The following is a 25,805-nucleotide window of genomic DNA, read 5'->3' on the forward strand; positions in this document are numbered from 1 at the left end:
AAGTCATCAATGAAGATTAGTTCCATGGTGACAATAAATGGTCCTGCTTCACATAAATTGGAGACTACCAAGTTCTGTGGGTGCCACAGCAGTATGAGGGGGGAATTCAGGCTGCTGTCACATGAAGAGCTCTCAGGACATCTGTCACTCATGTGGTGGGGCTGTGTTACAGAGAAATTCATGGTGCTTGGCTCTAGGGACCTTTCAGTACAATTCCCTGAAGTCAGGGAATATACCGCAGGGGGAAGCTTGGCTCAAGGAATTGTTTCTTTGATTTGGTGGGGTTTAGTGCTGGTGTCAGTGAGCTGCCACGTCCCTGTGGCTCTGGGGTGGTGACTAAGCCAGGGATGCAGATGGCCCTGCTGCACTGGGAAGTCGCCTCCTGCCTCTCCCTGAGCACCTGCCTGAAGAGGCTGGAGCAGTGGCGTTGGAGGCTGAAATGGGATCACTTGTCTGCTAGTAACTAATGCCAAGTCTCTTTTGATCTACCTGTTTCTTGTTTTGATGAATAAAAGCTTGATGCTAATAGTGATAAAAGTTATCCAGGGAGGCAGGAGTAGAACTTTGATGTACTGGTTTAGCAGGGGGATAAGCCACGAGGAAATGACAGACCAATCTGTCTTGGATATTAACGCTGGTAATTAGTGTTCCAAACCCAAACGATATTTGAGCAGTGGGGGTGACTATGTAGCAGCATATTGTCACTGTCTCTTTTGGTCGCTGTTGGTCCACGAGCACAAGCACTGTCCATCTTCAAGGCAGGCCTTCAGAAGTTGTTTTAGGAAGTGCCTGAGAGCAGCTTTTGGGGTTGAAAAATAACAAGCAGCACCCCTGTTGGTATTATTTTTACTTCGGTGGGGTTGAGCTGAGCGGAGCAGGCTGAGCCCAGATTACGCTGCGTGCTCTGTGCTGTCCCTCCTCGCTGCGTTCGGTTCGCTGCTGAATGCAGCTCTCCTGATGCAGCCTCACGTGGCTGCAGAGAGGCACAATGAGGACTTGAGCATCGCCAGCCCTTTCCAGGCGTCTCTCCTGCTGCCTGCAGGTGAGCACGCTGAGCCTGGGCTCTCCCAGCTCCGCACATTTCCTCCCGGCTTCCTAAGGACCGCCTCGGCAGTGAGCGAAGATCGTGAGGAGGAGAGGAGCAGGAAGGCGTGTGCCGGGCTCCGGCACAGCCGGGCGCAGCAGCAGCAAGTCAGTAAGTCAGACTGCACCATTTTCTACTCACCCTGTGAAAAGGCGATGTGAGAAGCTGACGGGAGCTGCCCCCTCCCCCCTCGCTGGGGATGCTGAAGTGGAGCCCTCCTCGCAGCTAGAAGACGCAGCCTCTCTGGAGGAATCCCAAAAGACCTTCCCAATTTGGTGATGTGTGTTTAAAGGCCGATTTTTCTTTTCCTTTTTTTTTCTCCTCCCTGATTTTTTTCCTCCTTCCCAGCTGAGTCTGAAGCCCGCCTTCTCCTGCAGCCACAGCCAAGCTGAAGGGCTTCCAGCCTGCTAGGAGGTATTTTCCGCTGCTCCCTGCTCGCGAGTGTGGCTGCGGGCATTTTGGCACACTGCGTGTGTGGACACGGCTCTCCTGCTCCCGAGCTATGGGTGCTGCAGGGGCTGGGGCAGAGCCGTGACCTTTCCTGGGGTGCTGGAGGAGGAAGAGTGGATTACGCCGTGAACTCCTGGCTCGCAGCCAGTGCCCTTGCGGAAAAAACAAATCACCTGGATATCCGTGCGTGGTGGGAACAGCTTCCTTGGAGCTGGTGTTTTCCTCGCCAAAATGGCTCACGCAGCCGCTTCCATCAAAAAAGTTCGAGAGTCTGAAATCGAGGAGAGGGAGAGAAACCTTGAGAAGGAAAGGAAAAGACAGCGGAAAATCTCTAGGGCTGATCGGAAACGCAAGGTATGAGGGGGAAACCAGCCCCCTTCTCCCTTTCCTCCCACCCTTCCTCTGTGCACCACTTCACAGGTGTTCACTGCCATGTGTAAGGCTCTCCTCTTCATTTTCCAAACCTTTCCCATCACATTTCCCTTTTGCATCCTTTCCCATCTTGTCTGAGCCCTGCTGTGGACTTAGCCCATCTGCAGTGAGATTAAAGTGCTGCCAGCCATGGCAGCCCACAGCCACACAGGGACACATGCACATAAAGATGGCACACGGGTATTGCCACTTTCCCTTCATCCCAAAAGGCCTGGAGCTCCCTGCCATCATTCCCAGCCAGGTGGTCCAAGCCTCTGGCTGATCTGGAGAAGTTCTGAAGGGAGGGAGGTGGCTGTGCTTGTGCTTTGCAGTGTGAAGGTGCATTTCTCTATTTCACAACAGCATTTCTCCCCCATTTTCCATTTTTAGTTCCACTTCCCACCTCCTCAGCAGTGCTCAGTGCTGTGTGTAGGGCCTGCCTTGAGGTGCTGGGAGCATCAGCTGAGCTGTGTTGCAGTTTTTGGGTGTCATAGAAGGGATTCTGGGCTTGCCGCTGTGATTCAGTGTATTTACACTGCACACTGCAGGTGTATTTGTCTAGGTAGGGCCTGGCACACAAGTCTGCAATCTGTCGGGTTTGCTTCTGTTACTGATGGCAATTTCTAGTTCTCATAAGGCATATCTCTTTAGATGGTTCTGATTTTGGGGAGGTTTCTCATAATTTAAAATTAACTGTTGTTTTCCTTCTGTGTTAGAGGGAATGACAACTCTCATTGTTTTGGGATGAAAAAAAACAGAGAAGAAGAAAAAATTGATAGAGGTGATTTGTTTGCCAGATCACTCTATAGTCTCCAAAAACACACAAAAAAAAACCAGTGGAGAAAATACGAAAATGAAGGTTCTGGTAATCTTAGATTTAGGACTGTGATACATTGGGAATGTCTGTGTAAATGCCTTCTCATTGCTGTTTCTTTTCTCCCGTGTCTGGAATCACTAGCTTGTGATATGCATTAACTCATTCCATGACACTCTCTTTTTAGCCATTCTTTATAAATTTCTCTGGAAGGGAAAATATCAAGAGGCAATTCCCACTCCCCCACCCCCTCTTTCTGCTACATTACATGTAAACACAGATCTCTGTAAAAAGAAAAGACTAGAATTCATCCATGTAATGTTTGAATTTACAGATATTTTTGGCAGATCTCTAGAATTCAGAAGCCATCTGCTCCCTTGGCATACCTGGGCAGTTTTGAATTTGTTTTGCATTTAGTCTTAGGGCTTTTTATGTTCTCAACTGCATGGCTTAAATAAAATGACAGAGCCCATTTGATGCCTTTGGGACCTCTGGGTGTGATCTCCATGACTTTTCAAATGCTCACTTTGCAGAGTTCATTGAGTCACATTCAAATTGGTGTTTACCAAAACCAGGAATGTCATTTCTAATGTATGCTGTGCCTGGATGCTGGGCAGGGCTGCTTGGGGCAGATTGTGATTACTCTCCTAATCCCTTAAATGGGACACTGCAGCATAAGGTAGTTTTTGTGATTACATTCTTGATTGTGGAATCCTCTGGAAAACAGCCTTTTAAAAAAATATACTTAATGTGTCTATGTCCTTGCTGGTAGGGCTTTTTTTTCTATCTGCCCAGCACCCATTCCAGTTACTTCATTACAGTGTGTGTTGTTTTTCCAGATTTTCACAAATCCTATTTCCTCAACATGTTTGATTCAGATGCCTGTTGGACTACTTTAATTAAAGCTGGATAGAATTAATACTGCCCCTTCTGCTATCTCTTTTCCCAGAGTGCTGCATATCCCTAACTGCAAGCAGGCAGGCTCAGGCTGCATTTGTGTTAGTAATCATGTGTGGCGATGCAGGCTCCTAATCAGATTTTTGGATCCAGGGATCACCAGTGTGCTTTGCTTAGAAAATATGAAGAACACTTGAGTGTTGTGTGCATTTCCTCCTTTTTAATATTCAGCCGCTGCTCCTGGCTCCCTTGTACTGTGGCTGTACCTTGCTGTTACATAAACAAGTGCCTGGCTGCACCCTAAACTTGCCTTCAGTCAGATGCTTGGGGGTGGTTCAGGCTGGGCTTTTCCATCCTGCTGCTGCTGCAGGAGACACACAGCAGCACAGGAATGAGCTGTTTATGTCTGTATCTATACATGCTCTGCTGTGCAGAGTGCTGGGTGTAGAACAAATCAGATATGTGGGTATGCATCCACACCCATCACATATACACAGAACAACCCAAATAGAGAATGTATGGTACATATAGTATTTTTATTTAGTCATCAATATAAGTCAGATATGTGTCTGTGAGATATGTATGTATCTGTCACTTTAATTCCTCAAGAGCAATAAATGCTTTTACTGTGAAATGGGATTATCTCCTAGTAGGGGCCCTCCCAGTTTTTGTTGACTTTCTTGGAAAATGGAGGCTAGGAACTTATTAGGTGTGCAGGTCCATGAAAGGCAAAATGCAAATGAGTATGTTTTTGATTTCTCTCAGCACTTAGTGTTTCTGCATAGGGGGAAATCTGGTTCCAGCTTTGTGATTTGTTTGAAAGGCCTTACACTGCAGTGAGTGGATTTTCCCTACAATGGAGATCCATTTTGTCTGTGGAAGGATCACTGGAGTGTGGAATGTCAGGTGTCGTGGGCTGTCTTTCCCAGCCCTCATTTGGGTACTTGCCATGCGCTAGTACGTGCCGAGCGCACGAAGCGCTCGTTTGGCCTCGTGATAGAAACTTTTCCTGTGTCCCTGGAACATCCTGATTACGCAAAAGAGGATAAATGAAGGGCCATGGCCTTAGCTCTTCTTCTCTGTCAAGGTGCTGGGCATCTGTTAGTACCATCCCACCCTTCTCCAAGCTGCAGGGATGCTGCAGGGCGTGTGCTCACAGTGCCTCTGCCTCTTGGATGTTTTGCCGTGTGACCATCACCTGTCTGGGCAGCAGCACTGCAAACTGTGGCTGCAGCCTCTATGCTGCTGGGGTAGGACAAGAATATTCTGAGGTGTCGTCAGGGCTGCTGCCTGACATGACCCTGGGCCCCAACAGGCCCCTGGCCAGCAGCGGAGCTGTGAGCAGGACCAGCAGCAGCAGCGAGCTGCTCACATCATCTTTTGGCCATCCTTAGTGGCTCTTCAGAGATGAACAGAATGATTCCACACTCAAAAACTGGGAAAAGGAGTTTGCATCCTGAAGACCTTCTCCTGCATTCTTTTTGAGATTGACTCAGTTGATTTTTAAAACCAGTTGACAAGTGGGCAGATCTGCATCAATGTTGGAAATTTTCGCTTTTATGCGGGTGTAACCTTTTCTTGCAACTTGGAAAAAAATGTACTGGTGCAAACACCAGTACACGTGTATGTAAAGTCCCCCAACCTCCTGAATAGTTATGTGGAAACCCAAATGCATCAAGAGCATTAAAAACCAGGTACTGACAAGGAGGTGAGCAGCTTCAGGTATCTAGATTTGATTGCAATTTAGGCATAATTAATTTCATTTTACCTAAATTCAGGAGCCCAGGTCCACTTTCCTTTGGGTGTCTTTAGAGAGAGCTGCCTGTGGCTCACCCTTTGCAGAGTGAGGGAACTGGGGTGATTCCGTGATGGTTGCTCACTGAGTCAGCAGCAAAGCTGGAATTACAGCCTGGGAATCCAGCTGCCTAGCCCCTGGCTCTATGTAACACACACTTGCTTGTCCCTGTCTAAAGTACTTCTCAAAGCAGACATGGCTTCCTGTCTCTGCATGTGACAAGTGTTGAAAAGATTTTCGAGAACCCACATAAAATTCCAAATTTAAAAAACCTGTTATAAAAATGGATTCTGCTGCTGCATGAAACTGACTTTTGAATGTTACAGATGTGGTAAACTGATGGCTGTTAGCATTTTGCCATCAGTCATGAGGACAGAGTTTGACATCTGCTCTCTACTGGCAGTAGTTGGGTATTTATCTAGTATTTTAAATTGATTTTAAAGGCTTTTATACCTTTTTGAAGGCCAGATTCATGAGTTCAGCATTGTTAGCATAAGATGTTCCATACCATCTGGAATACTCATCACTGTTTGCTGAAAGAGATTGAGAACCGATAGCATCAGGTGAATTTTGCCCTTCACTTGAAATATTAAGCACTGCTGAAGCTCACACAGAGCTACTGCTGGACAATATCTGCAGAAAGACAGGGATGGAGGGATTCTGCTGTCAGCCAAATTCCAGTGTGTGTGGGAAGAGTCAACACAACATGCACTAAGTGGCTTCCATTACAGAGCTGCAAGAGACAGGGAATGAGTTTGCTTTGTTTTACCTCAGCAGCAGACCTTGTTTCACATTACCATCTCCTTTTTCACAAAAGAAGAAAATGAAAGACTTCTCACATGATACAGAATATTGTCAGATTTGTCTTAAATCTGGGCCCATTTGAATTTCAGGCCCATCTTTGGCAGGTAGGGTGGTGTTTATCATTCAGTACAGTGGCTCTGCTCAGAGACTGGCAGCCCCAAAGTTCATCCCTTTGGAAAGGGCCAGAGTTCAGCAAGGAAGGAGGACATGGGGCAACTAAGGAGTGATTGAGTGTGCTAGAAAAAGGCATCCCAAGGAAGAGGAAGTCAGGCAGAGATCCAGTTCTTTTCTCTTGGTCACTCCTGTGCTGGTTCATGGATGCCAACCACTATCTCACCTAGTGTGAACCTGCTGCAGGATCCCCATGGAGTTTGTATTGGGATAAGGAAGGGAAAGAGTCTCTCACTGCTTGACCTCTGTATACTGAAGCTTTCAAGGTTCATTGCAGCTTTAACCTACTGTTATTTCCTCAGCACTGAATATGTCTTGTCTGTTCAGTGTTGTGTTCGTTGCCTTGGCAAACGTCTCTGTGATTCACTAGAATTTCTAGATGTTTCAAATGCCTCTCCAGCCATGAAAAAACCCTTTTTGGTGTTTTGTAATGGAGTGTTTGCGTAGGAGGTGCCTATTCCTGATGCCCTTTGAGCATTTTCCTTCTGTATCTCAAGCTTGTATTTTCTTTATGGAGCTATTTCTGGGCATGAAAATAATACCTCAGTACTTTGCTTCCTTGTGAAATGGAGCTTCTTTAGATGACGTTGCACTTCCAAATAGATTAGGACTTGCTGCTTCATTTTCTCCACCTCCTCTTTGAGGGGTGTGATGTGCATGGGCACAAATACATGGTGTTCTGAAATGAAACAAGATCAATGATCTCCAGTTCCTTTGCTTCTGATGGGAAAGGAGCAATTTTCAAGTTGAAAATTGCTCACCTTTGTATTGTTGTCTAATCATTCCTTTATTTGTATGTGGTATTTCAGTTAATTTCCTTGGTAATTTTTGAAACACAAGATTTATTAGATCTTAATAAATCATATGTAAACAGTATTTCAAAACACAGCTCATTTATCTCAATGTGGTTTTGGTGTTGTGGGTAACTGCCTCTTCACAAGTTTAAGTTGAATTAGTCCATATCTGGATTAATATCTGGAATACTGGAGAAAAGATTAACAGGGCCTGTCGGCTCTATTGTGTGAGACACTCGATGCAGGAGGAGGAAAATATGTTCCTGAAATGCTAAATCCCTTTGCACTGTAAAGCTTGCTGGGTGCAATCCAATGTCATGGCAGGCACTTTGGATTTTAACTCATTTTAACTCATTAACTGCATTAACTCATGTGATTGTTTCCATGAAGTTATGAAAGTGTCCAAAATGCCCAGATTGTTTCCATCTCTCACTTGGTCTTAATCACTAAGAACTTCTGCTGGGCTTTTAAAAGAGCAACCTAGAGAGAGGAGAAATGTCAGCACCTGCCTATGGTGTCTGTCCACCTATCCTGTCTCTGCAAATTTAACTTCGCAGGAATGATTAAAAAAAGTTGAGAGAGCATTTGCACATTGTAGGAAATCATCCCTGATAAACTTTTCTGGCTTTGGGGTTGGTTTTGTTTACCTCCTTGTTTAAATTCATGACTTTTCCTGCACCACTGGAAGAATTATTATGTGATGTTTGGGCAGCTTTGTGTTAAGTAATTAAAAAAATGTTTAATGAGGATGTCAGATGTTAAATTGTGAAGTGTCAAGCTTTTGAAATTTGGCTTCTGTAATTTAGTCCCTCAGGCTTTTCCACTGAACTCCTGGGGAAAGTTTGGCACCTGAAGTGAGAGTGGCATATGAGCTCTGAGTTGCTAGTTTAATGGTGAAAGCTGGAGCCATGCCCTGGTGGATGTATTTGCCAATCTATAGTGCATCCAGAGGGTGGGAACAGGGAGGAGGGCCCTGAGCAGGGTAGCAGGAGTGCTGCCATTCCCTGAGATGGTGCAACGTGCTACAGCTGGCAGTCAGATGGATTGTCATACTTTATTGACTTGACTCTGTTCACAAAACATCTTCTGAGGTACTTTTTGAGAAAGGAGGTGCTACTCCAGGTTATGTAAAAAAGAAATTCCTGTTCTCTGCATCAGTTTCAAGCAGCTCCTTTTGTGCACTCGTGGTGCTGGTCATTTTATTTGAATGTCTGATGAGCTCTTTCATACTAAACTACATCTTAATGAACGTGCTTGTTAGCAATCTGTCCTTTTTGCCCTAAACAGCTAAAATCATTCTTTTTTCCTGTTCAGTCCATGTGGTTGTGCAGGTAGGATTAGATATTCCTCACTATTACACAGTTATATATAGTATTGGAGGGTACATAATACAAATTACTGAAATCTGGCAAATGTGATTAAGTGAATTTCAGGTGGTTCATGAGTTGGCGCTGTTCAAGAGTTTTCTCTTGGTAATTATTTATGGAAGTTCTATATATTGTACATAGATTTAGTGTGTTACTTATAGTTTTTCAGAGTTTGCTTCAAAACCATGTTAACACTTATTTCTATGCTAAGACCTTCCACATATGGATCAATACACATTAGTTGCTAGCTGCCCTTTTACAAGTGACTGAAAACAAAGGCTACAATTAAAAAAATGTCTGTAATTACCTTCTGTTTGTTGATGCTAATGAAGGATTTAGCACATTAACCTCCCCAAAAATCTAGCAGGTCCCTTAGTTCCTTAGGGCTTTGGAAAAGAGACATTTTAGGGAAGTGAACCTAAGCAGGTTTCAGAGTACACTTTTCTGTTTAAGGTCAGCTTTTTGTCCTCCAGCAGAATCCTTTTCTGATGAAGATAGGGTAAGAACAAGCAGAAGGAGAAAGGGAGGGAGCTAACACCAGATTTTAAAAGTTACCCTGTTTGCCTGTGCTCTGAAACAGCCCAGTGAGGATGATTGTCAGGAAAAGCTCACAGTATTTCATGTTTAGCAAGTATTAATGTGATGCTGTTCTTGTACATGGCCAGAGGAGGGGCGTGGGTTTCTTCTGGCCTGGTAATTTAGATTTGCCTTCTCTTTATTCCTGTATGTAAAATAAGGCAGCATTGACAAGTGGTGTTCGCCCAAAATGAGTGTAGCTTTTATTTCCCCAGGCTGGTAGAAAATGGTTTCAGCCAATAGAACCATAATTACATGCCTTTTTAAGCTGTTTTAGGTTGAATAATTTAAGCTTATTTTTAATTATTTACTCTTTTTGGCCTGTGCTGTGCAAGGATGTCTAGCAGAGAAATGTCACTGCTCAAAACCAGTGAGGCTGACAGTGCAACAGGAGACTTGAGCAGACAAAAGCCACTTAGTGCCTCTCTGCTCAGGCCATGATTTACTGGGGACTGCCTGGACCCACTTGAGCCTTCTTGTTCCCCTGCTTCATTTCTTTTTAAAGGCACCAGTGCAGCAGGGAGGAAAGAAATCATGTGCACTGTGCTGATTATGGTCTTGCTGCTGGAGCAAGAGGAGGCAGTAACTAAGATTTCCCAGAAGGTCCCCATATACAAGTGGAGAATAGTTCAGCTCAGCAGATCTTCTGTATTTTTGCTCATGAACACGGTGCTGGATAACAGAGCCCAAAGGAAAGAAATTGTTGCTGCCATCCACGTTTCTACAGCAGGGAGATTCAGTTCCACTTAGTTAAGTCAGGTAACAGTTGAAGTTATCTCTGTTCTAGCCTCGCCACAGGGTGAACATGGATTCAATGTTAGCTCTGTTTAGTTACTGTTGGGAGTCATGGAATCACAGAATGGTTTGGGTTGGAAGGGTCCTCAAAGCCCATCTTATTCCACCCCCTGCCAGGAGCAGGGACACCTTCCACTGGATTGTGGTGCTCAGGGCCCCATCTAACCTGGCCTTGGACACTTCTGGGGGTGGAGCACCCACAGCTTCTCTGGGGAGCCTCCCCACCCTCACAGGAAAGAATTTCTCCCAGATATTCTATCTGGCTCGACCCTCATTCAGTGTGAAGCTGTTGCCCCTTGTTATTGAAATAGCACTCCTGCGTTATGTACGTTAAAACCGCAAAACTTTATGAAACAACAGGAAAAAAACAGTCATTTTCCAAATGATGCTTCTTTCTTTTTATCTTCTCCATGCAATAGCTTATGAGTAGACACCTTCTGAAAGTGTTTTTGTACGGTGATATGACTTAGCAGGATGAATTGGGTAAAATCTAAAATGCTGATGTGATCCTTAGACTGCCATGGCAAGCTACTGTGTGCAGAGCAGGGTGACTTTCATGAACATGGATTTGTTTTGCAAAATTTGACATTTGCTGGAGACAAAGTGATACAGATAAAAAAAAATATTTTGACTGGTCAGTGTAACTGCTGTATCACAGCAAAATTTTCCTGAGGAAATGCACAGGGACTCCATAGCAACTAGATGAGATCTGTGCTATATTCTCTGTGCTGCTGCTGTGTTTTCTTGGGAGAATCCAGCCATCCCCCACCGCCCCTCCCAGCCACAGTGTCTGTGCTGCACAGCCTGACTGTGCCTGGCAAATGGCAGCTGCAGCCACTGGCCACTGACTGCATCAGGGGCATTTTTAGGATCATTAAAAATCCCCCCAAGTTGTACTTTTTTCCTTTTTCTTTTCTTGGCGAGGACAGCACAAAGCCTGCAGTGTTGTCTGAAGGGTAGATAGATTACTCAGCCACTCCTTTGGCAGTGATTTATTTACTAACCTCTCTTTTCCTGGGATTCAGGTATTAGCACTAGGCACTTTAACAAAGCTGTGTGCACCCTCAAGGGGTGCAGGGTATTAGCCTGGTGAACGATGAGGCCCTGGAAAAGGTTTCCCACAGAAGTGAAATCAGAAATAATTAATAGCTGTGCCCAGAGCCAGCTCTGCATTGCAGCACGAGTTCTCCCAAGCTCAAGGAAGTACGTGCTTGGCTGTCTTCCCCGGATTTCTAAGGAAGCCTCACACCTAAAGTGTTTGGTTTAGGATTTGGTGATGCTCCCTGTGCCTGGGGGTGGCACTGCTGATGGCAATGCAGTGCCGGTGCTGGTGGCAGTGCAGGTGGGAGGCAGCTCCTTGCAGAGCCAGCACAGGGCTCCTGTGTCCCTCCCAGTTCCACAGAGGATTTGTCTCTGCAGCTGTGGAACAGAGCTCTGACACCAACCTCAGTATGTTTGCTCTGAGCAGTGCTTGGAAATTCATTAAAACAGAGGAGTGAAGGGAGTTGTCTGAGGGCAGCTTAGGAGGAGCTAAAGTCCTGCTACAGCTGGTGAATATGCAGGTGGTTGAAAAGGTTAATTAAGACCAGTTTTCTCTTTATTGCAGTTTAGCCATTTTGTACATCATCTGACTGGATTTAGCAGCACACATTCCATTATTTTGGGCAATAAACCATCATTATGTTGTAGTCTCTGCATAGCTGTGGTAATGATCATTGGCCCAGAAGCGTGAAACACAGGAAGGAGTATTTTATCCTTTTTAAACCAACTTCAATATGCAAACTTAATGATACAAAAGCAGAAGGCTTGAGAGGAAGAAGCCTGCTTCTGGAAGAGGTGTTTGAGATGAGCAGGGATAATTTAGAGATAGGGAACTGTAATTAAAGGTTATAAGGGAACACTTGGTTTTATAACACTATATATTATAATCTTAACTCTTAATATAATAACTTAACCCTGAAAGATTTGCCAATGATTTCAAGAGATTTAGGTTTTTTCCAGATGATTTCAACCAGGAGATAATTCATCTCCTATTACATAACCATCTTAGTGATTTGTATTTTCCAGTGTAATTTTTAAACATGTGTGCACTTTCTGTAATTTAGCTCTGTGATTGAAGGACAGATTATTTATGGTGAGAAATAGTGTCACGCAAATATACCTTGAGGTCCAAAATGTTCTCTATATAATTCTTATGTTCTGTGACCCCTACTGTTCAAATCACCCTGTTGCTGGCATGAGGAGAGCCTCGGTGTTCTGACACTATTTATAAATTTAATACCCATCTGAAAATAATGATTAAAATAAATAGAGAAGCAGAAAGCTTCAGGAAAGTCACAAATGGAATTGGAGAGAAATTTGCTGAGGCAGAGGGGTAAAATGAAGGTGGTTTTTCCCAACACCTGGAACTTGAGATGCCCATATGCCTTTTGCAGAGCAAGCATGCCTCCTTGCAAAGCATCTAGTGCACTTCTAGCCCATCTGAACAAAAGTTCTAAATATTCTTCTCTGGTTTTACTTTTGACAGTGATTTGCAGCAGTTGAGATTCTTCCAATCAATGATTCTTTCGGTTCAGAAGGTTCACCTGCAGTACGTTTTGCTGCCTATTTTATCCTGTAATCTCCCATTACTTCTTAATATATGGAACTAAGAGTAATGTCTTGAGATCATTAATACAGAAGCTTGGTGGAACTTTAATCCCCGCAGAGTTTGTGGAGGTGGGAGACCCCTGTTGTCAGCAAAAAAACAGGGTCAGAGAATGAGCAAAAGCCTTCCCTTCCCAAGTGCTGCTTCACTTCACAAGATAAATATACTTCATCAGTGTCTTTATCTTGGATATTGGTGAAAGTGTTGGAAAATTAGGCAAGAAAGAGTCAAAGTTTTGCCATAGGAGTTGTCAGACATTGGATCAGACTGCCCAGGGCAGTGGTGGAGTCACCATCCCTGGAGGGATTTGAAAGATGTGTGGATGTGGCACTTGGAACATGGGTTAGTGGTGGCTTGGCAGTGCTGGGGTAACACTGGGATCTTGTCCATCCTAAGTGACTCCATGATTCTGTGGCTGATCAATGAGGCTGTAGGTTGTAGAGAATCTGGCTGACAGAACTGCCACAGGGTTTGTTTTCTTTGATTTTTGTCCTTGACAGTCCTTTAGTGCTGGAGGGAGTTGGAGCAGTGAGAGAGAACCTCCTGGCCTGGGATAAACTGATCCTTCTGAGATCCAAAGGCAAAGATCAGGCTCACTTCAGTGAGTGCTAGAGCAGGCTCATGGAGAATGGATAAGAATAGACAAATATTCATTTAATCCAACAGCTGCTTCCCCTGTGGTTGATATCTCCCCATAAATGAGTCATCTCTGCAGTAATAAAGAATTCCATTTGTCACTGTGAATGCAGCAGGACTTTTGGAACTCTCACATAGGACCTGAGGTCTTTCACTTAATACTCATTTGGCCTGGGAAATGATAGCTTCTTCAAGTATTTTATTATATTAAATTCCTTCATTTTAGAGCATCATTGCATAATAGATGTGCTTTTACTTATCTTGGGGGTTTGGCTATTGTTTAGCTTACAAATTCCATGTTTCTCCACCATTATTTTTTCTCATTCTGTGTGTAAATTGCAAATTCGGATGGGCATTGTAGTCAACCTGACGAAGTCCTCAAATGTGGAGTTTTGTCAGTGGCTGCCTCCATGACTTCAGGCTGAAATATTTACATGTACTCTTCCACTTCATCAGTGTTGAATTGCATTATCCTATGACTGCTTTATAGGCATTTGTATCTCAAATGCAAAACATACTTTGCTGTTGTTCTGAAAAATCATCTGCATTGAGTTCTGAGGCTACAAGTATTGTAGGAAAGAATAAGTTTAGTCCTGTGTTCCACAAAATAGGGAGTTGCTTTCAGTGAGATGGGAATATTGGTTCCTCTTCCCCGTTTTTTAAAATTATTAATTTACTGTAGTACAGACTAAGGAGCAGTTTAGCAATTTTTTTTTCTGTTGCTGAGCACTTAAATGAGGAAGTTCATGGACTTCTCAGCTCATGCTGGTTGTAGGAGGAAGTTCTACTCTCAGAAAGGAAGGGTAGATCTGGATAAATTTGAATCTATTTCTGACTTTGCCTATTACCTAATAGGAAATAGATGAATTTTCCATTCCATGTAATTGAAATTTTATCTATTTCTGTCCCAGTTGGTGTTGGTAAGATGCTATCAGGGAGGAAAGATGGAAATCCAGTATTGAAAGAAGGTGTCAGAGAAGGGAGTAATTTGGGGGTTGTGACCTGTTTTCCATGTTGTCACTGCCTTGGGGCCAGCTTTTGGTGTTGGGCCATGAAGGCCAAATAAATGAGCTGTAACAGTGACAGAGTGGGGCTGGCAAGAAGTAATGCAGATGGGAAAAGGTGCTCCCAGCTGGAAGAGGGCTGGATGTTGTGAGGGATGTCATTCTCTGTTGCTTATTTGAGTTCTCCCACCTGCCTGGGCTCTGTCTGTGCTGGAGTCTTGGGACTTTGTAGAGGGTGGGTGGGGGAGTGGTCATGGCCAAGGGTTCTCTCAGTTTTTGAAAGAAAACCACAGGCTTTATGCAAGATTATTTAGTAAATGTTTCTGTTTCTTGCTGGCAGCAGATCTGTGGATTATGTATGTCTGGGATTTTTGCTGGTTTGTCTGTTTTAACTGAGTTCCTTTAATGGACCTCACTAGCACCTAATTTTGGTTTTTATGTAAATGTGCTTTGCTTAAAATTGCATTATAGGGTTTTGAGAGAAAGCAGTTTTTTCTGTGGATCTGTTCATGTTGCATGTTCCTTTCCATAGCTTATGGCTTCCAGGCAAGCCAGATGAGTATTGTCCATTAGTTATCAGTGCCTTCAGAGATACCAGACTGAGAAGGGGGTAACTCCTGTTTGCAGTACAGTTTAAATTTAGGCTTGTGTTGCTCCCTGAAGAGCAGTTTTTGTTTGAATCCCATCTTCTAGGTGCTAATGGGAATTGCAGAGAACCTGTGAAGCTCCTCCTCTTTGAGTTCAGAAGTTTGTGGGGTTTTTTTTTGGTGAAAGTTGTTCTGTTCCATGCTTCCCTGAATTTTCTAATGTCTTATCTACAAAACTAATGTTTATTTGATTATCTCTTTCTTATGTATTTATCTCTCATAAGAATTTAAAGTCCTTAAAACCCGAGTTATTTTGCCTCGTGTTTAACAGCCACAGGATGTGTGCCATTAACGTGTATCTCACAATATCATGAGTTAGGAATGGCAGCTGCAGAAAGTTTTACAACATTCTTAGGGCTTCTCTGGAAATAAACTGCTCAGTTTTGTCCTTGTGCCTTCCTTGGCTGCCTTTAATTTAAAGGCACTTCTGGTTTTAAGAATCCTGAGAAACTACAGTGCCCAAGCGCTTGCTTTGTGAGCTGGTCATAATCTCCCCATTTCTAATTTATACATTATTCAGAATTATGGCAGAATTGGATGCAGACTTGGTTACAGATGATGTGCTCTTCCCAATGACCTTTGGTGTTTCTATTAACTTTATGGAGCTGATTTGTTTTTTTCCTGGGGTGGCAGGCCTTAAATAGCTGATGAATGATATGAAGGTGTGTTTTCAATCACAAGATCTCAAATTGTCTATTTAGAACAGCGTGTATGGCTGCGATAATGAAGTTTACTCAGCAGACTTATTTGTTTTTCACACTATTCTGGCCCTCGTTTGGATGATTTATGTAACTATAAGGCATAAATTGCTTGCTTACAGAAACAAAAATTCTCGATTGTACTCTGTTAGAACCCTTTTGATCATAGGGAATTGCTTTTGGAAGATTGTCATCTTTTATTTATCATCTGCTGCAACTCCTTCAGTGTGAGGAAAGGCAAAATATTAGACAGGAGTGATACAAACCCAAGCTTTCAAGTACTGTTTGTTGACATGTGATGAATAGAGCACATAATTTTTCCTTTCATGACTCACTCTTCCTTCAAAAATTGGGAGGATAAACCCTTTGGAGCTTGCTCCGAAGTGCATGTGTGTTCATCCGCACCAGAGCCTTGTTTAAGGCAGACTCAGAAACGCTGGGTTCTGTTTTGTTTTTCCAAGTAGCTGTCAGTGCAATTAGCTGAGCACATAAAACAGGGTTATAATATTGAAGAATAGAAAAACTGCAGTTTTATGGCTCTAGTTCAACTAAATGTGGGTGCACTTGGCATGGCCAGGTTGTTTTAAGCATTGATACAGGTATATTCAGTGCATGTGCACCTGTACCCAGATCAGTGTGCATTGACTCATATTGGTATGGAAACTGGGCATTAGGTTTAGTTTATTTCCCGTGGCACTGATATTCTCTTTGTTTCTAGTTTAACCATCAAAAGCAGATCAGTAAAACAAATAGCTTAATATTCAAGATATAGGGATTTCTAATGCAAGATAATAGTGATTCTTGTTACTAACAGATGTATTTAATGGGCCCCAAGATAACAGACAGACACAAGGTGCAAAATAAAATAGAAACAGAGTAAATGAACTCTGGATTTTCACTTAAGAACCTGTGATGAACCACTTTGTATCATTTACTATCAATAATGCACTATTACAGCAGTAATTTATACAACGGGAGAGAAAAAGCTAAAATCAGGGCACAATTCTAACCATAAGGATGTCATTCTTCAAGGATTCCTGAGAATATACTCTTTTAGCAAAGGCAAAATTATGTATTTAACATTGGTACCTCATTCCTAATTAAATTAATTGATTCTGTTGAAGTAAAATAAAGGCAAAGATGCAACATATGGCAAACTTTATACACTGTATTCCTATGTATATGAGGCAAATTGTCTTTTATATGCTATATATGAAATATATAGTTCCCCTACAAACTGATTTTATACCAAAATAGGCAGTATTTGGTTTTGAAAATTGTGTCAAATTCATAAGAAATCCAACAGAAATGAGAACTTCAGAAGCCTCTTCATTTCAGCAACAAGAGCTTAGGAGACTCGGGGCTTTCAGAATCAGCAGTGAGCTCCTGCAGATGTACTCAGAAGGGAAAATTGGATATGTTTATTGGAGAAGAGAGCTGAGGCCTTACTTGGTATTCCAGATTCAGAATGTGATAGCTTCACAGTATCCTACGAGATGCTTTAAGGCAGAATTAGTATCCAATCTGTGTTAAGGAAGAAAAATCAGAGCTAATAAAGGGCCAGAGACTTGGTTTAGATTTAGACGGATCCAAATAGGCACCAATTAGAGCTTAGTGCCACAGAAGCATATAAAAACCATGAAGTTCTCAAAAACTTCTTTAGTTCTGTTGAAAAGAAAAAAAAAAAAAAAAAAAAAAAAAAAAAAAAGAAAAGCTATTTTGGGCGTGAGGAGTGATAATTTACTTTATAGCTGTGTTGGCATGGTGGGCCAGAACTGCATCTTAACCCTTTACCCTCAGGGTAGTATCAAATGGATCTTCTTGCATTGATTTTTAGTTTCTTGATTAGTCAACAATCCCTGTTAGATTTCCCTTGTGTTACTCAGTGCTTCATGTTAACATGTGCCTTTCATTGCCCATGAGGTGGAACCAGGGATGAGAGAGAAAAGAAATATCAACTGCAATTTTTGTGAGAAAAGTAGGTGATACATAAACAGCCGTGCCCGTGAGGGCAACTCTGAATTCTGAGATTGTTTTTACCTTCAGCTTCACCTTTACATTTACCTTCACCTTCATCATCCAAAAGCTCCCCTATCTGCAAAGTAAGGATGTGTTTTATCTGTGGAATGCTGAAGGCTCAGGTGCCTTTTTGTATATGTTTTATACTTTTATATCCCCGAAAGAATTTTTCAGGATCTGTAGGATCCAGTGCCAGCAGGATCTGTAGCTGCAGTGATTAAACCTCAGGTTATCTCTTTCCTTTTCTTCATAGTGGTTAAAATATATATGGTACCACTTGGATTAAGAGCTGTCCAGAGGGGATCATTATGCCTAATGTGTCAAATGATTCATCATTGAAAGCAGAGCAAGTCGTCTTTAAAATGGCTCAAAATAGATTTTTGCAAGTGACTGGACTCAAAATATTTAAGCTGAAGAGGATTTTTTTGCTAAATACTCTGGAGCAGACAACAGTCCCCTTGTCAAGGCTGCTAGGCTTTGGGAGTTGCTTATTGTGGTCTCTGTGACCAGAGGAAGGAAAGACTGAATTTTTGGGAAATAGTGATCTCATCAGGGTCATTACTGTAAAGCATAAAGGGGGGACATAAATGATACAAAGTTGTGACTCATCAGAGTTTATGGTCTATATGAGCTCAAGATCTGACCCAAAATAATTACTAGAAACAAGTGAGCAGTGTTGTACTTGACCTTCCCATAGAAAATTCACCAGGAGTGAAAGACACTGCATTTAGGAATCATTCAAAGTTCAGAGGATCTCCTAGAAGTATATAGGTCCTAGTGCAGTCTCTTTACTCAGTGTTTTTTAATTACTGTGTTTAACCATAAAAGTGTCATGGGAAATGGCTCTTTGGGGAGAGATTTAACAATAATAAAAGTTGGAATTTACATTGCTAACAATTGTTATTTGTCTTGATACTTGGAACTCTTTGAACTCTTTTTTTTCCTTTTTTTTTTATTTTTTTAAATTTATTTCTTGTTCTCCCCCCCACCCCCCAGCACTAAATGCTATTGCAGTGCCTCCTGAATTGTCATTTTGGTTATGCTAATTGAAGCATCTACTGACAAACTAAGCTTTAATAGTAATGGCAAAAAAAAGGATAAAGAAATGTTTTTCCTGGCAGCAGAGCAGTTTTGCTTCTGTTGCTGACTACCTGGGTGTGCATGACTGTGCTTAGTCCTGTTCCATCTTACAGTACTCAAGCTTTGCCGTTCCTGGACTGTGGAATGGTATCCCATGAAATGAAGTCTCCCTCTGGAGATGAGCTTACAGCTTGGGTTTCACTGCTTCTCACTGGTTAGTCTTTGAGGTTTCGGCTGGGATTTTGCAAGTTTGTTTGGGTTTGTACCACACTGCTTTTTTTGATGGCCAATAGTAACAAACTGGCTCTGCCTAGCCTTTGCAACATTTACTATGAGAATCTTTGGGAAAGTTGCAATTCCCAAAAGTTCGCTGAGGCCTTGGTTGGTTTGTGTTGCCCTAAGGCTGACGATCCTGAGAGCTGCAGGCTTAGAAACACTCACAGGGAAGAAACCAGAATGTTTCCCCCATTTGGGAGGAAAAGAGGGGCCCTGCCTTAGCATCAGTTCTTTAATACTCTCTGCTCTCCTTCTTACAGGCACGTTAAATTTAGTTTCCGAAGGTTTCCTAGGTAAGGGAGTAGTTGAGATTTGGAGTTTTGTTGTGCAAAGGGTCTGTTGGGCTGCTGAAGAGGACTGAGGTGCTTTGGTGTGAGCTCTGTGCCTCTGGGTTTGGTTTCTTCGCTTCTGCCAGCTGGGGTGGATGTGCAGCCCTAACAAGACAGCAAAGAGCATGGGAATGCAGAGATACAGCAACATGTTCCCCCACAAAGGCTTTGAACCCTCCAACATGAACTTTGTTAGGATAAGATGCCAAGTCTGGCAGGACATGAATGCATTTGCTTTCTGAGTAATTTGCCCCAAAGTCTTGGGGCCACTCGAACAAACAACAGTAATATTGTTGAAAGGCTCTGGCAGGAAGATTCTTCATTGCTCTCCCTCTGATGGCTACACAGATTGTTGCTTTCCATAAGCAGCATTTCCCAGGAATGACTGTTACTCAAGTTTGGCCACTCTTTCCCCTGAGTGGTGCCTTGTGCTTTCCAGTAAGTTATTTGCATATTAAATAGCTTGCTCTATCCAGGGATTTGTAGTTCCAGTTTATTTTGCAACCTTGGTTAGATGAGCTTTGGTCGAGTCAAGCATGGGTGGAATTCCTTCTTGCATCATTTTATTTTGATAACTGAACTAAGAAGTTCTGGGAGTGTGTACACACCTTACTACTGTCACAGGATAATGCTTTGGAAGAGTGGAGGGAAATTGTTATCAGGTAATTGTGGGCAAGCGAGCCTTGCACAAACATTCTGAAACAGTTACCAAGTGCTGACAAAAATGTCCAAAAGGCAAAAGCAACAACTGGATTATTCTGTGCATGTGTCTATCCAGCATGTATCTATCACAGCACCTGAGGTGATCCATCCTGGAGCATTCATCAGCAAGCAAAAATTACAGAGCCCCTTAAATTCTTCTCAGGATAATTAACGAAAGAGAGAACCCAGTGCACATCAATAACCCTTAATGGGGGGCTGAGGGGAGCTCTTGGATCATAACTGGTGCTGGTGTGGAGGGGAGCTGGGTGGGAATCAACCAGCTGCCATGGAGAGCTGCCTGCTGATGTGTGCTGCCATACTGGCAATGGATTGAAACCCCAAAGGGAAAAGAGTTGGCTGGCTGTTGCAATTCTTTGAGGATCTCTCTGTTTCTGAGGATTTTGGGGCTTACATTTTCAAAGGCATGCCCCACTCTGCTGGGGTTGGATGTTCATGGTGTATTCTACAGGATGTAGGTATCTACAGACATTTTGTCACTGCTACTTCTGCTACCCCCAGCTGGTCATGTTTGCAAATTGCCAATTTATTTTCAACTACCTTTTCCTTTTTGTTTTGTTTGGGTTTTGGTGGTGTGGTTTGGTTTGGTATCAGTGTTTTTTAATTCTGCACTGAGCCTCTTCTGGATAATGGGTAGGTTCTAACACACAATCCTGAACATTGGTTCTATCCTGCTGGGTGCAAGCATAAGTAACTCCAATCTGGAGTGAATGTTCTTATTCTCAGTTTTTTGGAATTGTTCTTATTTTCCTTTGTCTTTTTGTTGTTGTTTGGTTTTGTTTTGAGCTCAGTTTTTAATCTTAACTATTCTAGCTAAAATATTAACACTAACCCTAAACCAAATTGACAATAAAATTCCCTGCAAGACCAAACATGACGTAGTCAAGAGCAAAAATTATATAGTATTAGATATTGTCCTTTCATCATACCCGGGGGACATATCAATCCAAACAAGCTCATCACAGTTATTGGCTACATAAATATGAAGTACCATGTGAAACACTGAAATTAAATGGTCATGAAATCTGTGCTCATTCATTTTGTCTTGGTTTGTAAATATAAGTAGATGTTGAATAGTAGACTTGAATAAACCATGTTTTTGATATAGAAACTCAGAATGCATTAGCAACATTCTGAAATTCAGTGCTTTATGTAAGCACAGTTAGACCGAGCAGGGCAGGGAAAAATCAAAGCATTGAAAGGCACGCAACTGGGTAACTCAATAACCCGTGTGTGTAGGGCATTCCACCCAGCGGGACTTTCACTTTGCGAGCTGGGCCGGCCGGCTCCGTGCCGGAGAGCCGTCCCCCGGCCCACCCCACGCCATTGACATGCATAGCTGGCCTGGTAGGTGTAAAAATAGCCGGGCAGCGCCTGAATTGGAAATGGTCACCGGCCGCTGGCCGCAGTTGCTGGGGTTTCGGGTTCTCTGGGACACGGCTCGGCTCGGGGAGCCCGGGAGCACCGGCCGGGGAGAGGAGCGCGGGGGGGACCCTCCTCCCGGCCCGTCACCTGTCCTTCGAGAGCGCTGGGCACCCGCTCCGTGCAGGGGCCGTCCCCCTGCTCGCAGCGAGCACAAGAACTGATATGGGCAATGCACCGATTTGCCAGGCTTGTCATTCAGAGAAGGGCGTAAGGACACAAGGGAACATACAGGATTTGGATAAAACTCCTGATTATTATGGATACAACAGTGAAGAAAGTAAAGAGCCTGAAGTCCTGGTAAGTTTTGGCTGAAGAAAACAGGAATCACAGGGAAAAATTCAGATGAGGGTTATGCATGTTGAATTTGCAAAGGATCCCTCAGCTCAGGACCTTGCTGGATAGCTTGCAGTACTGAGGGATCTGCTAAACATGTCCATGCTGAAGCTTTGCTTTGCTGCCCTGACTGTGATTAAAAAACAGCTGTCGCTGAGCTGTGCAGCGGCTTCAAAGCATTGCCAGCTACCAGAAGGTTGAGGTATGTGAAGAGAGAGCCCCATAGGTGAAACTAGCCCTGCAGTGAATGGATGTTATCCAGTTATCCTGGTTTGCACAACTGTTAGGAATGGTCCTGTATTAATCATTCTCCAAACTTCAACTCAGTAGTTTACTTTTGAGCTGCTGCCTGCAGCAGTACATGATAGTGTTTTCTGTGTGCAGTCAAGACAGAGCTGCACAGATCCTAATGCAGATGAGGGTTACAGTGGGTGGGACCAGGCACAGGCAAAGGAGTCACACTCATGGCAGTAATGTCAGCATTTGTGCAGCAAACCAGAAGATCATTAAGATGTGAATACTTGTTTAGTGTCTATGGCAAATGTCTTCTTTTTTCCCTTTATTTCTTATTCAGTTTGAGAAATTCACTAAGTGGTTATTTCATTCAAAATTGGCAATGGAAGTATATTGTGTCAAAAATTCTGGCAGCACAGGAAGATCAGTAAACCTTCAGTGTCAGTATATCCAAATCTTATGTTCTCTACAATAGGTGTGTGCTTAAATTGGTCTCAGTTTGACCTGATGCTTTGTACGTGTCTCAGTTACTGCAGTGCAGCACAGGAGAGTAGGTGAGCTGAGTTCCAGGGTTCATGGGGGAAGAGGGGACCTGAGGCACTCCCAGCAGCAGCTCACAAGGAGTTCTTCATTGTCCTAGAAAACAGTTTTGATGCTGTCTTGGCTTTCTGGTAGCATATATTTTTGGCTGGATTTTTCTGACCAGTTTTATGTTGTATTTCACTGACAACACAGCTGGACCTGTTCTTCATAGAATCACAAAATGGTTTGGGTTGGAAGGGACTTTAAGGTTCATCTAGCTCCAAACCCTCTGAGATAAAGCTTTCTTCAAGCTAAAACATGAAAGTAACCTACTTCTTTGAGCATGCAGACAGGTGTTTTTTCTCCTACCGAGCAGTTTTTGGTTGAATTGACAAATAATCTCCAGTGTTTGTGATGGGAAACAAGCAGTCGGGGGAGGGGCAGTGGGATTCCTTGGGCTGTGGGGCTGCTTCCATTGCCGAGGGTGGTTTCACTGGGCATTAAAGGATCTCCCTGAAGCTGTCAGCAAAGGTATGGAAGCCCCTGTGACACAAATAAGCAAACTGAAACAGCTCTCCCAGCACGTCCAGTCTCTGGGCTGCCCTTCGGCATAAGGTCAGACCTCAGAGGAGGCAGGAGTGAGCAGCATGTGATCTTTGAGGCTTCTTTTCCTTTTTATTTTTCTGGATACTTTTCATTCAGCCTACGCAGCTTTTCATAGCAGGCAGACATCAGGCACTTTCATAATGTCTTTGATGTGTTAGATCATAAGATCTTGGCTTTATGTGACCCTGGTAGGGACTGGCCAAGTTTCTTTAGAATGTCTGTCTTCATTCAGGTTTACAGTGCTTGGCAGATTAAAAAGGAAAATTCCTCTATTTCCCTAAGAAGGTTTGCAGTCTCTCATCATCCTTATGATTCTATACAAAAAACAAGTTAAAAGAAAATGGGTGTTTCTAAATTGGAAATGTTAGTAAAGCTTTGTTCTGCAGGGAAAAAATGTATATCTATTTTTTTCCCCCAAAGAAGAATATCCAGCACAGTACCCTGTTAGCTATTATAGATTTCCTCTGCCTTTATGTAACTGTAGCCATACTCCCTGTCTTGGCTCATTAAAAAAAGTTGCCACATCAAGCTGAATATGATGAGTCCAGGAGCCTTGTAGCAGATATGAGGTTCAGAACAATTCAGCCATCTCAGATGGCAAAATTGCTTTGCTAATCTAATCTTTTTTAAATTAAGAATCAAATGCAATCTGCTGCTTTACAAGCAGGTATTTCTGACTGCCTAGAACAGACTGCTCTCTGAGTTTCAGCACAGGATTGTCTCAGACTCCTACTGCAGCATTCATAGGTGTTTTTCCTCCCTGCTCAAGGCAATGGATTTGGCATGGTGGAATTCTACATCATTGTTGCTTTTCTGAAGGTGAAGTTAGGTGAAACTGATTCCTCTTTGTGCTGGCCAGAGCTGAATTGTTTAAGGTCTAAGTCCAGGATTACAAGATTCTTCACTTACTACTTGAGTGTTCCTTTTACCTCTCTGTACATGTAATATCTCTGCAATGAGTCTTGCTGAATTAGAGACTGTGGTAACACCATTTGTTTACATCTATTTTAGCCCATCTCAAAGCAACATGAAATTATTTTTTCTATTTTATGGAACCAGTACATTTGAATCAATGGGCAGCCAGTTAATGGTGTTTGGGTGGGTAAAGCAGTTTGGCTCTTCAGCACTGATGGTATTAGCACATTTCTTTTATTAGGAAATGTCACTTTGGCCATAGAGAATGAAAAATTGAGAGCAATGGAATTATCTGTCAACAGTCTGTCATAAACTTCTCTTACAGCCTGGATTTTTGTTAAGCCTGGTTGTTATCCTGCTAGATAACCTTTGGAATGGCATCCTAATTCTTTCTAGAGGTGTTCTAGCATTATTACCTCTATTTAGGAACATCCTCAGTAGTGGAAACTTGCCATGGAAACCATTTAGATGCCTGCCAAGTTCTACAGTTGTTACCAACACCTCAATATCTCAATCTGTGGTATCCAGAGGATCCTAAATATTTTTCCTTCCTTTAATAATATTCTGTTTTCCTAGAGGAAATCTTGGTTCCCTGTCAGTATTTAAGAGACTTTAGTAAATGTGTGTGAACTAGGAGAATCAAGACTAATCATGTGGCTTTTCTGAACATGTCCCAAATCATTATCATTTCAGGAAACGACTAAATGATTCTTGGTCTCAAATTTCAGCACAAGAAATGCTCCCATTAAGCATCAGGATTATATATTTCTACTCTATAGAGTAATGAGGATATTTCTAGTTTTTAGGATTAATCAAGCTAAAAATTTTCTATTCTTGAAACCCAAATCATTTGGGATTTGTGTTGTATTTCAGCATGGTTTGAGGTTTTTTTCTCTATTCTTTTTTTAAGTACAGGTACATTTGAGAGTCTGTTTTTTAGACTCATGCCAATGATAATTCAGACACCCACTCATTGTTTCCAAACTGGAATTATACTGAAAAGTTTGTTTTGGAGAAGATGAATAGCCCAGGGGAAGGACAGGGATTACACATGCCTGAAGTTGAGCTAGTGCTGATGTGCTGTCCCATATTAGAACCCTGATAGCTGACGTTGCTTTATGTTGTAAAATCAGTATGGATTAAAATAACTTCTGTCATTTCAAGTACTGCCTTTGGAAGGGACATGCAGCTGGGAAAAGACTTTTATTCTATTCTTTTCCATAGAAAACTATGCAGTTTTGCCTCAGTTCTCACAAATCCTTCATTGACACAGTACAATCAGCAGCCAGGCCAGTATAGCAAGTTAATTAACCGAGTGGGAGGACTCCTACAGATGTCTGAGGCTGCTAAGGATCATAAAAGGTTCATAGAAGGCATTTGCTTCTTGGTGCAAGGAAGGGGTGATTTTACATTAGTTTTCTCTTCCTCTTCTGCTGCTACTGTATTTGCCAATATTGGCCCAAATTCAGGAACAAGGTTGAGTGTGTGTTTAAACCTTCCCTTTAGCAAATAACTTAAATCTGTTTAGTTTGAGATCAATTAGACTTAAAGATGTGGTAAAAAATAAGCATAGTTTAAAGTGGTTTGCCAAAATACTGCTTTATTCTTCTCCTGGTTAAAAACAAAGCCAAACTAATCAGGCATTTGTGCATTCCAGCAGAGAGAAAAGAGTGGCTGGGTGGTATCCTGCAAGCTCTGGAATTTCATGGAGTTGGCAAAAGAGTCAAAAGTGTCGAAATATAACCAGTCTAAAATT

The 25,805-nt window shown here is 42.6% G+C and overlaps 1 protein-coding gene across 1 annotated transcript in view; it reads left to right on the plus strand.

Annotated features, from left to right (window-relative positions):
* The first annotated feature begins 1,320 nt into the window (after positions 1-1,320).
* ANK2 (ankyrin 2) overlaps positions 1,321-25,805 on the plus strand; it is a 155,164-nt gene continuing 130,679 nt past the window's right edge. The window contains exon 1 of the mRNA XM_056489562.1: positions 1,321-1,888. Within this exon, the coding sequence (XP_056345537.1) occupies positions 1,766-1,888 (123 nt within the window). The 5' untranslated portion in view covers positions 1,321-1,765. The remainder of the gene's footprint in view (positions 1,889-25,805) is intronic.

This window comes from Oenanthe melanoleuca, chromosome 4, assembly GCF_029582105.1.
Source record: "Oenanthe melanoleuca isolate GR-GAL-2019-014 chromosome 4, OMel1.0, whole genome shotgun sequence".
Lineage (NCBI taxonomy): Eukaryota > Metazoa > Chordata > Aves > Passeriformes > Muscicapidae > Oenanthe > Oenanthe melanoleuca.